General features: G+C 37.6%; 1 protein-coding gene across 1 annotated transcript in view; it reads left to right on the top strand.

Moving 5' to 3' along the window:
- Positions 1 to 15,934, top strand: part of LOC150098679 (uncharacterized) — a 30,115-nt gene extending 14,181 nt beyond the window's left edge. The window contains exons 3-4 of the mRNA XM_090405732.1: positions 977 to 1,995; positions 15,498 to 15,934. Coding sequence (XP_090261858.1) covers positions 977 to 1,995; positions 15,498 to 15,934 — 1,456 coding nt within the window. The remainder of the gene's footprint in view (positions 1 to 976; positions 1,996 to 15,497) is intronic.
- Positions 15,935 to 16,434: the final 500 nt, after the last annotated feature.

Here is a 16,434-nt window from a genome sequence, read left to right as displayed (position 1 = left end):
ATGTAAATAGCGCTTAACACTTCATGATAAATTAATAATGTATAATCCAAACTGTATATGTATAATGTACAATCCAAAATGTTCACAGCCAAATATAAAAGTGTCAAGTCAAACATAACAAAGGGCTATAAAGAAGTGTCTCCGAAAGAATAATTATATGTATTATAAGTAAAATAGTCATATGCACAGAAGACGTATTGTAAAATATATTATATATTATATTACAAAATATTATATATATTATATTATGTAAAATAGTAATAGGTATAAATTGTACATAATATATATTATTAAGATCAAGAAATGTAAATCAAAATGCCAATTAGAATAAGCATTCTATGTACAAATGTATATATATTTATTTGGATTGTACGTAGATGCTTCATGGTTAATAAAATATTACCATCGCGCTAGGCCGCACGAAGGAAGTCTTGGTTTCGAGTCTAGTCGGCGACTAGAGGAAATTTTTCTAAGCCTTTTTTTCGACCGGTTCCCGAGTTAGTCGATCTCTGGCACGGGCAAGCAGGTTTTTCCTCCCGGAAACTCGGGTTTTTCGTCCTGTAAACTCAAGAAAATCGACCGTAGAACCCACATTATTTCAGACATTAAATATATTGTGTTAGGGTTAGGGACCACGAGATGGCGGCACATTTGAGCCGTCTCTCTTCACTGCGTACCGCTTAATTAGTGATAGCCTTTGGCCATCTGTCTCTGATTGGGTACCAGTGGAGATTGAACTGCCCACTCAGTCTCCAAAAGTTAGATAGGGCTAAATGGCCTCGCCTACTCCCGTATATACGGGAATAAAAAAGCGTTAGCTGATTTTTTTTTTTTTTTTAGTTTTATTTTAAATATTTTAAATATATTATTGAAACTCCATATTAACAATATTTTACAATATTCGATGAATTATATTTTAAAATATTTTAAACTATATTTTAACAGTAATTTTAACCAGAATATAATTTTATTTTAGATTTCTCTACACTGATGAAATATGTGTTGATTCTATCGATATCGCGATGCATACCTTATACTGTGCCAGAAAGTATGCTGTCGTTAAGCTGGAAACCTACTGTGAAAATTACATATCAAAACATATTGGAGACCCGACAGAGAAGATCTGTGGCATTCTCGAATTTGCAATGAAGATGAACCTGAAAGGAGTTGCATACAGGTGCTTAATGGAGATCGAAAAGCGCACTGATGAAATTCTTAAGACATCAGATTTCCTTGACAGTGATCACACTGTCGTCTACTGTATTGTGCAACAGGGATCACTAAACATTTGCTCCGAATACAAATTATTTGAAGCTATTTGCCACTGGGGTAAAAGGCAGTGTGAGAAGCGGAATGTCGTATGTAACAAAGAAACCATGTTAGCTGTACTGAATGATATTTTGCCTCACATACGATTCCTTTCAATGAATCCTGGAGAAATCTCTTCGGTCATGCTTTTGGGCTTGTTTACCCAAGAAGAATTCTTTCAAATCATGTATAAACTGTCCAATCCCAGTAACATGGCTGCAAGCATTGGAATGCTTTGTCAGAGTAGAGATAAAAGAAAATATCAGTGTCAAAATCTTGCTTTGCTATATCCAGTTAGAGAATATTCTGCAACAAATTTAATGAATAATAGCTCCAAACCAATCTTGACCCTGTCGGCTTCAGTTACTTCTGGAGCATGTTTCATTACTAAAATTCTGTTCATGTTTTGTGATTATCAAGAATGTCAAATTTTGTTGAAAAATCATTCTTTGTGTTTGATGTCTCCAACATGTCAAGTATCTGTTCTGGAACACATAACGAATGAAGAATTAAAAACAGAATTAACTAGTAATTCAATTCACTTCACATTTTCTCATCCAGTTCTTATACGTGCAAGTGAACCAGCGACAATCACATTGACTTTCCGTAATTTATGTTCTTTTCCTTCGAATAAAAAAGATGAAACAAGAAATTTTCAAACTACAACTAGATCTATAAAAACCAGAGGTAATAATTTTGATTTGAAAGTTTTACTGTCAGCCATTACTTTGAATGTGGTGATATGTATCTTGTATAAAGCCTACTCTTAACTTAGCGCTTGAAGTCTGTAATTTTTTTTGTTTATTATTTCGGTATATGATTGAAAATGCGCTATGCAAAATCGCAATATGTAAAGTGTGATTATTTGAATTGCAACACATTGCAATCCTGATGGAAAAAAAACAATGGTAAAAAATACACTTTAATTCTTAACTGTATTGTAGATTACTACTGACCATGCCCAAAGTAGGGAGAAGAAAGAACATACATTTTTAAAATACTTAAATCGCAGGCCTGTGTGGCTCAATGGAAGTGGCACTTGCATCCTCTGAGTTAGGCTGCCTGACATCTAGTCTCCTAATGAACTGTTTCTAAGCCTTTCTGCGACCGGTTCCCAAGTTATTCGATCTTAGAAACGGGGAAGCGGCGTTTTCCTCCTGAAAACTCGGGTTTATCATCCAGTAAATTCAAGAAAATCGACTGTAGAACGCACATTATCTCAGATAGTAACACATCCTGTTAGGGATAGGTACTAACAGATGGCAGTATTTGTTTGGCCTTCTCTTCATCGGTTGCTGCTCAAAATTAGTAGTCATATGCCAGGTATCTCCGATTGCCTACCAGAGATTGAACTGCCCACACAGTCTCCAAAAGCTAGGTGTCACCTACTCCCTATAAGGGAATAAAAGATGCTTTCTGATTAATTTATTTAAAAAATCAGCTAACGCCTTTTATTTCCATATAGAGGCAGTAGGCAAGGCAGTTTTAGCCTTATGTAGCTTTTGGAGATTAAGTGGGTAGTTGAATCTCTGGTAGCCAATCAGATAGCTGGCCCAAGACTACCACTAATTACGTGGCACGCAGTGAAGAGACAGCTAATAAGTGCCACCATCTTCTGGTACCTAACCCTAACACAATATCTTTAATGTCTGAAAAAAGTGTGGGTTAAACGGGCGATTTTCTTGAGTTTATGGGACGAAAAATCCGAGTTTTCTGAAGAAAAAACTCGCTTGCCCATCAGAGATCGACTAACTCGAGAACCGGTCGAGAAAAAAGGCTTAGAAAAAGTTCGTCTAGTCAACTAGAATCGCACTCTGACGCTCTTTCTTTTTGCGGTTCAGCACTGAGGAGTGTAAACACCACTTCAACTGAGCTACACTATTTATTTAATTACTTAAATACTGCAAATATTCAAAAAGAGTTCAGATATGAAAGAAATTAAGCCCTTGATATGTTACTTACGACACTCACCAAATACCCATATTATTAGATACATGTATCAAATAGAGAGTATAAACACTTTTGCTACTTCCTTTGTACTCTCTACAGTCTTAAGTTTAAGTTACATTATTAATGCTGGTCTGCAGATTGCATTGTTCAGCTGTTTCAAATTGGAGAGTGAAAGAATTCTCTTGGGGAAAGCTTTGACCTCTTCACGTAATTGACATGTTGATAGAATATTCTAAGTATTCCAAAATTATCCTCATGCTCTTCAGACCATTCTCAATGATCTGTGCCATGTACCATGGTGGTGCATGTAGCTATTAGTAGATGAATAGCAGTGCAAGCATAAAAGGCTGCATCTCAACCCATCGATTCAATTCCGTCCGTCAGAGACAGGTTTCGTCCCTTATTTAGGAGCTTATTCAATTAGTGCAACTGGCTTGCCACTTTCCTGCTGCTTCTCCTAAGGATCAGTATTTTAAAGTCTATTCACGAGAGGACCTATTTGCCTTTTTTTGAGGGAATAAAAAACACCACGAATTTCCGAAAACAAAACCCTCCACTCCCTGTACGAGATCAGATCACCTTTAACTGGAAAGCCCCGATAAAGGTACTTCGTGTCAGAAAAAAATCAGGAAATCAGAAATAAAAACACAGACTGGAAAACTATTTTTTCACTTTCAATAATAATAATAAATTTATTCAGTTTTTTTTTTCTGACCCTCATGGAGTCATAACTCATTTTGGAAGATCAATGCCTGACAACAGTCTTTCACAACAATCTTAGACGGATTCACCATTTGCACTTTTACTACTGTAAAATCTCTCACGATTCGTTAAATTAAGTAACTCATCGAGTTTGATTTTACAGAGGTGTCCAAACATATATAAAAAAAAATCAGCTAACTCCTTTTTGTTCCCTATACGGGAACAAAAAGGAGTTAGTAGGCGAGGCGTTTTTATGCCCTATCTAACTTTTGGAGACTGAGTGGGCAGTTCAATCTCCACTGGTAGCCAATCAGAGATAGCTGGCCCAAGGCTATCACTAATTAATCGGCAGGCAGTGAAGAAGGCGGCTAGTAAGTGCCGCCATCTGGTGGTCCCTAACATAATATATTTAATGTATGAAAATAGTGTGGGTTCGAAGGTCCAAACATATAAAATAGAATTTTTTGGTAATTAAATAAATTTTCTGTAAAATTCATAAAATAATTTCCATTAAGTTGTATGTGAAACGGAAAAGAGGGGATTAACAGAGATTAGAACGATGACTTAGCAAAAACAAACGTTTGCAAAGTTTTGCGAAGATGAAAATATGCGCCCAAGATAGAGACACTCGTACGAAGGGAGCTGAAGTGATGTCATCATGCTGGCGGGTAACCCTGGAAACTATAACGTAGTAACAAATGATTAAAGAAGATATATAAGAGGACTTTTACGCTTTTCTGAGGAACTGTTACTTGTTGTCTTTTGGAAACTTTTGGCGGGGTTCCAGGTGTGTGGAGGCGAAGCCATTATCGAATGCAGTTTCTATTTCAATATATGGACGTGCTAGAAGAGTGTAATTTCCGTGGTCATAACAGAGGCTTCGGCAGCTACCGATGGGAAATCGCAGCGGCAGTACCAACGTAGTAATCACTGCGACCTTGTCCGACAAGTTCCAGAGCGAGAACAGCCACATCGTCCAAGCAACGATCGTAACTGTGTATGTGATAGGTTACTGTAAGCAAGCACATTTTGTTAATGTTTTTGAATAATAAAATTGGAATTAGTATGTATAATGATTCCGCGCGGTTAGCCTAGTGGCTGTGCGCTTCGCAACCATATGCCTCGGGAAGGAGTGTCCTAGGTTCGATTCTCGTCGGAGACGTGAGGAGCATAAGGATCTTCCTCAGCCATAGCCAAGTTAGCCGGTCTTGGGCTTGGATAGTATGGTTTTTTTCCTCAGTTTATGCTGAGGTTTTTCCCTCTCGCAAAGCAGATAAAGCGATCCCATGAATACATGCTTCGACAGACATGGTATACTACTGGGAATAAGGAGCAACCAAACTATTCCCCTGGATTATTGGTTACGGAAGCTTACGCAATAAAATGTGTACACATGCGCGAAAACGTAACATACGATGATGTGTAATGAAGGTGCTGCTATGTATTGTTAGGGAAATATAAAATAATAAAGTGCAAAAGGGTAAATGGATTGTAAATTTGTACACATATCGGAAGAATTGAGTTTAGTTGAAACTTAGGGAATAATTTCATGCTTAAAATAGATAGGTTAGCATTGTGATGAGAATAAATATTTGTTATGTGCAAAGTTTAACTGCTACTGATCTTGTAGCTACTGCATACTTGAATAGGCTGAGAGACACCACTGTCCTTAGATGTGTGTGTATTGTATTTTCTAACTAGCTTAAAATAAAACGTTTTGTTTGTTTAACTATCTTGCCCAATCAATTGTCAATGCACTGTCTCTAAAAAAAGCTACGAACCTGCGTGCACTTTACACATTGAGAATCGCCACAACTTGTTATAGGAAATTATGTGTAATAACTATGATCTTGCCTGTGTTCCTTACCTTAATTCTCAAACTTCGTGAACTTCAATTAGAATGGTGCAGTCGTTAATCAAATAAATTTTTCTGATTCATTATTGCGAAAATTGGTAACCTCTTTATCAGAAATACTCTGATAACTTAAAGTCTGTTTATTTACTAGCAGTAGGAGCAGGAATAAGATTAAATAAGATCAACAGTGAGATATATGTTAAGCAGATTAAAGTTAAATTAAGAGTAAAGCAGCATACAGTTAGTTATGTCATAAGATGTTGGGAGCACAGTTAAATTTACGATACAAGACAATAAGGAAGAAACATTTTACAATGGTGCAGTCGATGACCATAAAATATAACACTACCGATTCAATCAATGCATTCCATGCTCCACTATCCATGAAAAAACTTTCTTTCCCTCTTTCTCACTCATTCCTTTTGCAACATCAAGGGATGGCCCCTAGTCTTGTCCCCATTCCTTACTCTTGGTACTACCATATGAAAAATCTCGTCAGTGTCAATCCAGTAACTTTTTGGCAGCTTAAATGTTTCAATCATAATCTATCCTTCTCTTCTCTCATCAAATTCTGGTTTGCATGCCTTCAGTCTATCCTCATAACCAAAACTGTACATTCCTTATATCAATTTCAATATTCATTTCTGCATTTTCTTCAATCACTCATCCCCCTTCAAATCCCTGTCACCACATAAGAGCACAAAACTCCATATCTAATCTGATCAAACCTTTATACAATTTAACTACGATCCTTTTGTTTCTGTTCGGATGAACGTCCCCCTCACTCAGTACCGTCGACAGGATGTGGCATAGAGGCTGCCTGCTTCATAGCGCCGTTTAAGGGCGCTCGTTCAGCCATATTGCGGTAGGAGCCGTCGCTGTGCTAACAATTTCTGTTAGCGTAGCAAGTGCGGAAAGAAGTTTTTCCAAGCTTAAACTGATTAAAAATTATTTGCGAACACCAGTGACCCAAGAAGGATTGGTTCGTTTGCAACTATATTGATAGAGGCAGACATAGCTTATAATTTAAATTTAGAAGAGCTTATAAACAGTTTTATTGTGCGATATCCTCGCAGAGCAAACATTTAATTAATATTATTATTTAATCGTTTTACATTAATGTTTCTCTTGTAATAAAAACAAAACAACAATCGGAGATTTTCTTATATTTTTGTCTTATAATCCATCGGGGATATTTAATGGGCGCGATCTAATCTGCCAACGCGATGCCCTCAATACCGTACCAATTTTCTGCATTTTCTTTACAACCCGTGAAATACAATTCCACAAATCCTTGTTTCCTCCACTTCATCTAGTATAACTCCACAGAGTAGGAAGAATTCCATTTTTTAATAACAAATTTTAAAATCATTACATTTAGTTGCATTAGACTGAACCTCATTTCATTCTCCCACCTTTCCAGCTTATTCAGATACTTTTGAACAACCAAATATCAGTATTATATTATTACCAATGCCCCTTCTTCCGAAGGTTTACTTCACCTGCAGTCAACTGAATATCCGCCAGTAGTCCAGACAATATCGCTGACCAAGAACGCAAGTAATGGTCTATATGGGAAGATATCTTTATCTTCCATATATTGGAATTCTACTTGTAGCCTCTGTATTCCCTGATACTGCTATGCGTATATAACTCTGATATCAGAATCCAGATACCAATCCAATCCGCACTTGATATCCAATTCCGTATGCTATAAAAAACCAACTCGTCATGTGACACCCTGTCAAATGCTTTTGCAAAATCCTTATCCACTGCTCTTATTACTCAATTATAAAAGGTAACAAGATGACTAAAACAAGCGCATCTATTAACAAAGTTATGCTGTCCTGCATAAATATTACTCTCATCATCTTGTCTATACTTTTTACCAATTTCTCCAAGTGATTTGCCACAGAAGAAACACAAATTGGCCTATAGCATGATACATCCATTCCATCATCTTATGCAATTGTTCTCCACTTCTCTATATGCCTTTCATAATATCTTTTTCGCCGCAATTTCTGTTAAATTTCTGCAATCATCCATTTAACTCCAAATATCTCTTATTCACTACACATATAGTATCTGCCACTGTTGTCAATAATTTTTTCTTAAGTATCTCCCATGTGTTACTGACCACTATTCCTTAAGAAAATTCAAATGCACCAGGTCGTAGCAATTTGGATAAGTACCGATTTATCGAGTAGAAAGCGGGAACACATTGAAATTTCTTAATCGTGCGCAAATTGATCATGTGGTAGCACTCCACAGGATAAAAGACAAAAGGATGCGCTACGCGAATTGTGTTTGATGGAAGCTCTTTTCTTGAAGAAAAAAAGGTACAAACTTGGATTCCTTACAATGTCTAAAAGACATCATCTACATGATTTCACTTGGGGAAGAATTACTGGAAATCTTGAAGAAGACTGCAGAATTATTGATATCAACAGAGTTTGGAATCTCACATATTATCCAAGGTGTGGACATTGTTTCATACTAATGCAATGCGTTCCAGGCGTTTCCTGAGAGGTTGTACTAGCTCTACCAAGGAGTACCAAAGCAGATTTTTGTTTATAACAACAAACCCAATCGACTTACTACGGCAGGTCAGTTTGAAATTCATTCTATTCAATCACAGGTACGTTGATACCTCGAAAACATGTGACAACACGTCTGCAACAAATAGGCCTATACTCCCGAAGGTCTATAGTTTGTGTCTCTTTATCCACAGCGCATTGTAAAGCCCGTTTTCAGTTGTGTTTTATCCATAATAATTGGACAACACACCAATGTGCGAATGTACTCTTTGCAGATGAGTCATTTCAGTCTTTCCTCTGATTATAGACGACACTTAATCTGGAGTAAAATAGTATAGCTTTTCATCGTGAAAATATTCTTGTAATTGATAGATATGGCGGTGCTGGGTACATGGTGTGGGGAGTCATTGTGCTTTATAGATGCATCGAACTACAAGTACAGAAAAAATGAACCATGACAAGTTACAGATATTGTAATGAAGTTCTTCAACTTTATGTTCGAATTTGTTGTGCTGTAGCAAAGAATTCATTTGTATGGATGACAATGCACACCACATCGTACACAAGCAGTGAAGATACTTCTGGAGATCGAAGATATTAATCGAGTCTAATGGCCTTCACGCTACCCAAACCACAACCCCAGAGAACACGATCGGCATGCAATAGGGACACGCATTGTTTCACGAAATTTCCGCTCCAGAAAACAATCAAATCAAGGCTTTAACCTTACTCTGAAGGAGGAATGGGCCAATTTACTTGAAGGATTGAATCACTTTGTGCTAAACATGCTAAGATGCTGTGAGAGCTGCATCGTAGTTCGGGATGAACATATTCCATACTGAAATGTAGCTCTGCATAGTTTTCTCTAAACACTATACATTAATTCCTTAACTACACCCTTGTAATTTTGAGAAAATCATATTGTAATTTAATTTGTACGAAATGTATAACATATATTTTGTGTAATATAATTTATTAGTATGCTGGTAGGGGTGCTTAAGGGTCAAAGCTGTATAACTGAGAGGAGACCTCCACATAGCCTTTAAAGGAATGCGGAGAACCGACCAGGGCTTCTGACCTAATGTCCAATCCTCACCTTCTCGTGATACACCCTGTTGGGTATCTACTTTGACACTGAACGAACGAGGATGGGCTGGCAATTTGGGATTTAGCCGACCAAATTGTATTCTTATTGGTTAAACCAAAATAAAAAATGATGGTACAACATGAAAAAATTTCATGCCGGCTGGGGTGTCGCCCGGTTAAACAAGGCCCCCATTGTTTTCGCCAGGGAACCAGGGCGAACAGCGAAAAGTCAGCTACTGGAACAAATCTGAACAAAAACCTCAACTCAACATCACCAGAGTTAAAGATCGGTACTATCAACGTAAGAAGCCTGAATGGCAAACAAATGAGCTAGCTGAGGAATTAGATAAGTACCAGATCGACATAATAGGGGTGACTGAAACAAAAAAGACCAAAACTGGTGAGATCTTTCTGAGCAATAAATACAAAATGTTAGATTCAGGCAATGACAATCAAGGAAAAGAAGGAGTAGCCATAGTATTCAACACAAAATACGAGGCTAATCTTCTTGAATGGCAGTCAGTCTCAAGTAGAGTAATGTTGGCAAATATGAGAATGGGAACTGAACAATAAGACTTATTTGTGCCTATGGTCCCACAGAAGGTTCTACTAAGGTAGAAGTGGAGGAATTTTTTGACGCTTTAGAAAAAGCAACTGACACAATGAAAAAAAAATGTTGGTTCTTGTTGGGATCTAAATAGCAGAGTAGGAAATGATTGTGAGACATGCAAAAATATTTTGGGAAAATTTGGTGAAAAGAGCAAAGCTAATAATAATGGCAAATATCTGTTGGATTACTGCTCAGGACATGGACTGGTTATTACTAACACCATGTTCCAACAAAAAAATGTGCACAAATTCATATGGAGAGAAGAGGCAAGGAATAAGAAAAGTCTCATTGACTATGTTATTGTTGATAGTGATGTTTTCTCCCTGGTGCAGAAAACAGAGTGTACAGAGGATTTGAAATTGGAAGTGATCTCTATTTAGTCTTGAGCAGGATAAAATTGAATTTCATATTGAAAAGAATAACATGTGAGAAAGTTTTAAAGCGAATAAAAGTTGAGCAGCTCTCAAATGTGAACTGTAGACTAAAATACAGAAAAATTATTGAAAAGAAAATGAAAGAGTTTGAGAACAGGAATCAAGCCTTGGAGATTCAGTGGCAAACTCTGAAGAAAACATTGATTGATTCTGCCAGAGAGGCATGTGGTGAGGTTGTGTGCAAGGATAAAAAAATCAGAACTCCCTGGTGGACACAGGAAGTTAAAGAGGCAGTGAAGGAAAAGAAGAAAGCATATCAAAAGTTCCTGGCAAATAAGTCAGCTTTCACTCTTACAGAATAAAGAGACAAATGTAAGAAAGCTAAACAGTGTGTAAAACTATCTAAACAAAAGTCATGGGAGGATTTTGGCAAGAATATACAAAATAACTATCAATAAGGTGGCAAAATATTCTGGAGGTTGTTGAAGAAGCTCAGGAATGGAGGAAAGAGTGCTGTAAAAGGAGATAGAGATGATAAAGGTGACATCAAAACAGGAGAAAAAGATATCCTTGAAGTATGGAGTAATTACTTTGAAAAACTGCTAAATGAAACAAGCAGTGATGACAGCACAGTGATAATAAACACTGACCAGGCTTGCAGTCAGGAATACATATCCATATTTGAAGTAGAAAATGCCATCAAAGGGTTGAAATGTGGAAAGGCAGCAGGAGTAGATGATATTCGACCAGAAATGCTGAAGTATGGTGGAATAAAAGTCTTACAGTGGCTGCACTGCATAGTTCAGAAAGCCTGGACAGAGGGACGAATTCCCGATAATTGGAGTAGAGCTCTCATAGTACCTATATATAAAAAGGGAAATAAAACTGAATGTGAGAATTACAGAGGTATTTCCCTACTGAGTGTTCCTGGCAAGATCTATGCAAGTATACTTGAGAAACGGTTGAGAAGAATTGTGGAAGAAAAGCTTGGTGAAGAACAAGCTGGATTCAGACCAAATAGAGGCTATCAGGATCAGATCTTCACTTTACGATAAATAGTCGAGAAAGCCTGGGAATATAACAAAGATCTGTATTTAAGTTTTGTCGATTTGGAAAAGCCATATGACAAGGTGCCAAGAGAGAAGCTATTCAATACGCTGCAATTATATGGTGTCAATGGGGCATTATATCAAGCAATACTTAGTCTTTATTTGAGTTGTAAGTCAGCAGTTAGAACTGAAGGAAGTACAGGAAGATGGTTTAATGTTAAATCTGGTGTGAGACAAGGATGTACATTATCCCCTCTGTTATTCATTATCTATATGGATCACATTATGAAGGAAAGTGGTATTAAATCTGATATCAAAATTGGAGATGTTAATGTCAGCTCTTTGCTTTATGCGGATGATGTTATACTTCTAAATAAATCCGCTCCAAGTCTGCAAGATTCTCTGACTAAATTGAATAGCTGTTTTAATAGATATGGTATGAAGGTCAGCAATAAAAAGACAAAGACAATGAAAATAGGCAGAATCATTGAAAATGTCAACTGTCTTGTGAATGGAGAACCTGTGGAACAAGTAAAACATTTCAGCTACTTAGGCACGAATTTTACTGAAGATGGTAAATTAAATATAGAAATAGACAACAGAATCCGTAAAGCTGGTATGGTGGGAAGTCAATTGAATAAATTCATATGGAGTAAGAGAGAAATTAGTCGGAACACTAAATTAGCTGTATACAAGACAGTGTTCAAACCAGTTTTAACTTATGGATCAGAGCTGGGTCAGAAATAAAACACTAGAGACCGCAGATATGAGAGTCCTGAGAAAGATTCGAGGCGTGAGCAGATGGCATCAATGGCAATATCATATCAAAAATGAGGTTATTAGGAAAGAACTTGTCATTGTCAGCATCTAGGAATGCGTTAGCAGAGCTAATCTCAGGTGGTATGGTCATTTAAATAGAATGGGAGAGGAAATATTAGCAAAACAAGTGTTCTCTGCCAGGTTGGCAGGAAAACGACCCAGCGGAAGACCAAGATATAGGTGGATTGATACGGTACAAAGTGCCTTAGACGATAGAAATATAAGATCTGATAATGTTGGAGTCTTGACAAGTAACAGACTGATTTGGAGGAAAATTGTAGATAGGCAGTTAGTAATGATGTAATTTTTTCATGTAGTACTGCCATATCCTGTACACCCCTTGAGGGTACATGGCAGGAATTTGATGATGATGATGATGATGTATGCTGATAGTAAATTCATGTCCACAAGAAAATATTTTCATGTGGAAATGAAGTTCGTCCTTAGCTTTAGGACACAGTGTACTTCTACATGATGATAAATCTCTGACAAGCTGACTCATAATTTCACATAAATTCCTTATGGCATGGCACTTCTATATGCCTATTCATCCTCCAAGTTAGGATTACATGGTTCCTCTCATTAACTTCGGGATAAAGTATGATCTCAGTAGCAGTCATTTTAGCGGATGCTAATTAGCAAAGTCCAGAACTCGATCCTCGCGTTACCTTCATTACATGATATACCAAGAAATCCAATAACTCAGTTCTCTTGTTACAGTGCTTAGAAAGAACTCAACGCACACCGCCATGAACATGGTGAATCGTGCTATGTAACGAGTCACGTGTTTGTAGTTGAATTGAAGGAATATACGCTGCCAAGTTACTGCAATTGTGCTCGGATGAAATGGCTGCGAAATCGGAACAGGTGGTCTTCAAAAGCTACCAGGAATGGCATCGACTGGAACTCTGCATTCAATATGGATGCAGGGTTCTGCATCCATATTGAATGCAGACTGGAACGCGAAACTGTCATTTTGAACCAAGGCTTACAACACGAGTTTCCGTGGTAGGACTACAATATTCAAACCCTACATTACCCGATCCAACATGCAAGGTCAGTCTTCAGTGATACAAAGAGTGCGTACAGTGGGAAGTCGAAGCTTGGAAAGCTTTCACTTCCCACATTTAAGGAGCAACGAATCACGGTACACCTCTATTGATCAGATGGATTGGTGTAGGTGTGGATGACGGCCGGTGAACGTCTCTTACCAGATTGCGTAACCCCGACTACAAAAACGGAGGTGGTGGTGTAATGGTATGATCCTGTTTTTCCTGGTTTAGCCTTGGATCTCTGTTTCTGGTCCCATAAACAGTGAGTTCAGAGAGGTATCTGATCATTCTGGACAATGCAATGCTTCCTACTTTATGGTGTTTCTTCGAAAGTGACCATTTTCTCTAACAGAAAGACAATGCACCATGGCATAAGGCTGCTGCTGTAACTGCGTGGTATGTGGACATCAACTCCACCACAGTTGACTGACTTCCACAGAGTCTTGATCTTAACCCAACTGATCATGTGTAGGATGAACTGGAGCGTTGACTGAGATCAAGGGACATCCTCCTCACAACAGTCCAGGACTTCATTACATGCATACAGGAGGAATAGTCGAAAATTTCCATTGATCGCTATCGTACGCTTGTGGAAAGTATACTATGTACAAATAATTGTCCAGACACTTCTGTTATTTGAAGTTATGGATTATTTCAGGTTTCTTAATAATATAAAAACTGGCATACAGATAATAAGAAGCAGTATTTCTTTGAAGCAGCTGGATGCAGAAGGTATGGCAACACAACGTGAACTCAGACTTCAAGATGTGCCATCATGGGCTGTCACAATGGTGGCATGTCCATATGTGCATTTGCTGCTCAACTGGACCATCCAAAATCAGTTGTTATTGATGTAATCAACAAATGGAGACGTTCTAGCATCACCAGTGAAGCAAAACACCCAGGGAGACCGCAGAAAAAGAATGACAGGGACAAGAGTGATGTTAAAACGGATGGCACTCCAAAACCGGCTACAATCGGCACAGACCATCCGTGATGAGTTCCACAGCGCCAGTAACACCGTTTTAAGCAATAACATTGTATGAACTCCATTTACTCCATTTACAATTGACAATGGAAAAAGATACTCAGGAGTGATGAATCAAGGTTCACCAGTTTTCAGTCTGATGGCAGGGGGTGGAGACAGCCTGGCAAACGCTTGTTACCACTATGTTTTAACCACAGTAAAGTGTTTGCTGGTGGAGGAGTAATGGTATGGGGGTGCATTCAGCAAGTTTGGAGTGGATCCACTGGTGGTTGTTGTTGGTTCCCTGAAAGCAGCTCAGTATCTTGATATTCTGGATAATCAGGTGGTGCCTTCACTATGGAGGTTTTATGGAACGGATCTATGGTACTATCAAGACGACAATGCCCCAAGCCACAAAGCTGCAACTGTTATGGAATGGTATGAAAAGATCACTGTTAAACGACTGCCTTGGCCTGTGCAGCGTCCTGACCTCAACTCGAATGAACACCTGTTGAATGAATTGGAGTGGCGATTGAGGTCCAGAGGAGCACGTCTTCGATCTGTCGCTGAACTCGATGTTGCTTTGATGGAGAAATGAAGACAAATTCCACCTGTATACACATTGGTGGAAAGCCTTCCTCAAAGGGTGAAGGAGGTTGGTTATCAAAGCCAAAGGTGGACATACCCGATATTAGGGTTCGCTTGCTGGCAGAGCCGGGACATGGACGAGGCAAACGAGGCACTTGCCTCAGGTGAACAATGGGAAAGTGCGGAAAATTGGTGAAAAATGAAAATTAATAACTTGCAAAATAAAAAAATAAATAAAAAGCCAAATGTATCTTGCAATGTTCGTCAAATGCTTTAAGTAAACTAACGATTTGCGTCGGACGCTCTCGTTCGATATACTCGTTTTCTCGTATGATATCGCCCTAGTAAGCGGTATGGTACGCGAGTTTGGGCATGTTCATTGTACATTAATGTGCATTATTTGTGCAGTATGCTAGTATGACAGCGAGCAGAAGGTATTATTTTAAATACGTTAAACTTAAGGTAAGGTTTCTATTATATAAATTTGTAAAAATGTTTCATTGTATGTTACATTATATTACGACTGCAATATTATTTTCTATTTTTATTTGTAATGTAATGAAGCGATTACATTACAAATATATCATTTTTCTTTTTCAGATGAACTAATAGCGTCAAGAAAACCCAGTGATGCTGAATATAGGAAAAGAAGAAAATTGAGAAATGAAACAAATCAACATAGTGTAAAACAGTTGCAAAATTGGCTAGAAAAACCGAGTACTTCAAATACAAGCAGTTCACTCGAGACAATACCGGTCAAGGCTCAAGAAAAGACGATTGAATCTGAAGAAAACACTACCATTGAAGATCAAGAAAAAGGAAGGGTAGTTGAAGAAGAAGAAATTGAAATACGAGAAAATTCGACAGAACAAGAAAAAGAGGTATTTAATTCTATTAATTTCAACAATCCTCCTTCATGGCCGCTTATTACGGATAAAATGAGATGTGTTCTAATTGAATATGGACCAGAACAAGGAGAAGACACAGATTTTAGGGAATCTGCTTCAGAGGATGGCAGGAGATTTTCGAAGGAATAGCTTTTTAAAAAATGTTCCAATGGACAGCGAGTCCATTGTAACTGGCTCATTTTTTCAAAAATATCTATGTCGATATTTTGTTTTCTAAAACGGATTCTGCCATCTAATATTGGAAAAATTAGATGAATTTTTAGTAAAGAATTTAATATTGGAAAAATCTAAATAGAATTTCAGATCATGAAAATTCTGTATTTCATCGCGACGCGTATCTCCATTGGAAATGCTTAAAACTGTTGGTTTTATAGACGATTTGTTGCAAAAAGCAATACAGAAAGAAAAGGAGAGATGACGAAATATTTTACCTGTTGTGTTGAATGTAATTTTATTTTGTGCAAAGAAATATTTACCTCTTTGAGATACGCAAGAAATTATTGGTGATTCGAATGCAGGAATTTTTCTAAACTTGATTGAATTAATAAGCCGATTTAATATGCCCATCATGTTGCTAATCGTAAGAAGGGGTCTGTTTCATACTTATCTAATAAGATTCAAGACGAATT

Source organism: Typopeltis vanoorti, chromosome 15, assembly GCF_054136105.1.
Source record: "Typopeltis vanoorti isolate ZY-2024b chromosome 15, IOZ_Tvanoo_1.0, whole genome shotgun sequence".
NCBI classification, from domain to species: domain Eukaryota; kingdom Metazoa; phylum Arthropoda; class Arachnida; order Uropygi; family Thelyphonidae; genus Typopeltis; species Typopeltis vanoorti.
This window is presented reverse-complemented; position numbering and strand designations above follow the sequence as displayed.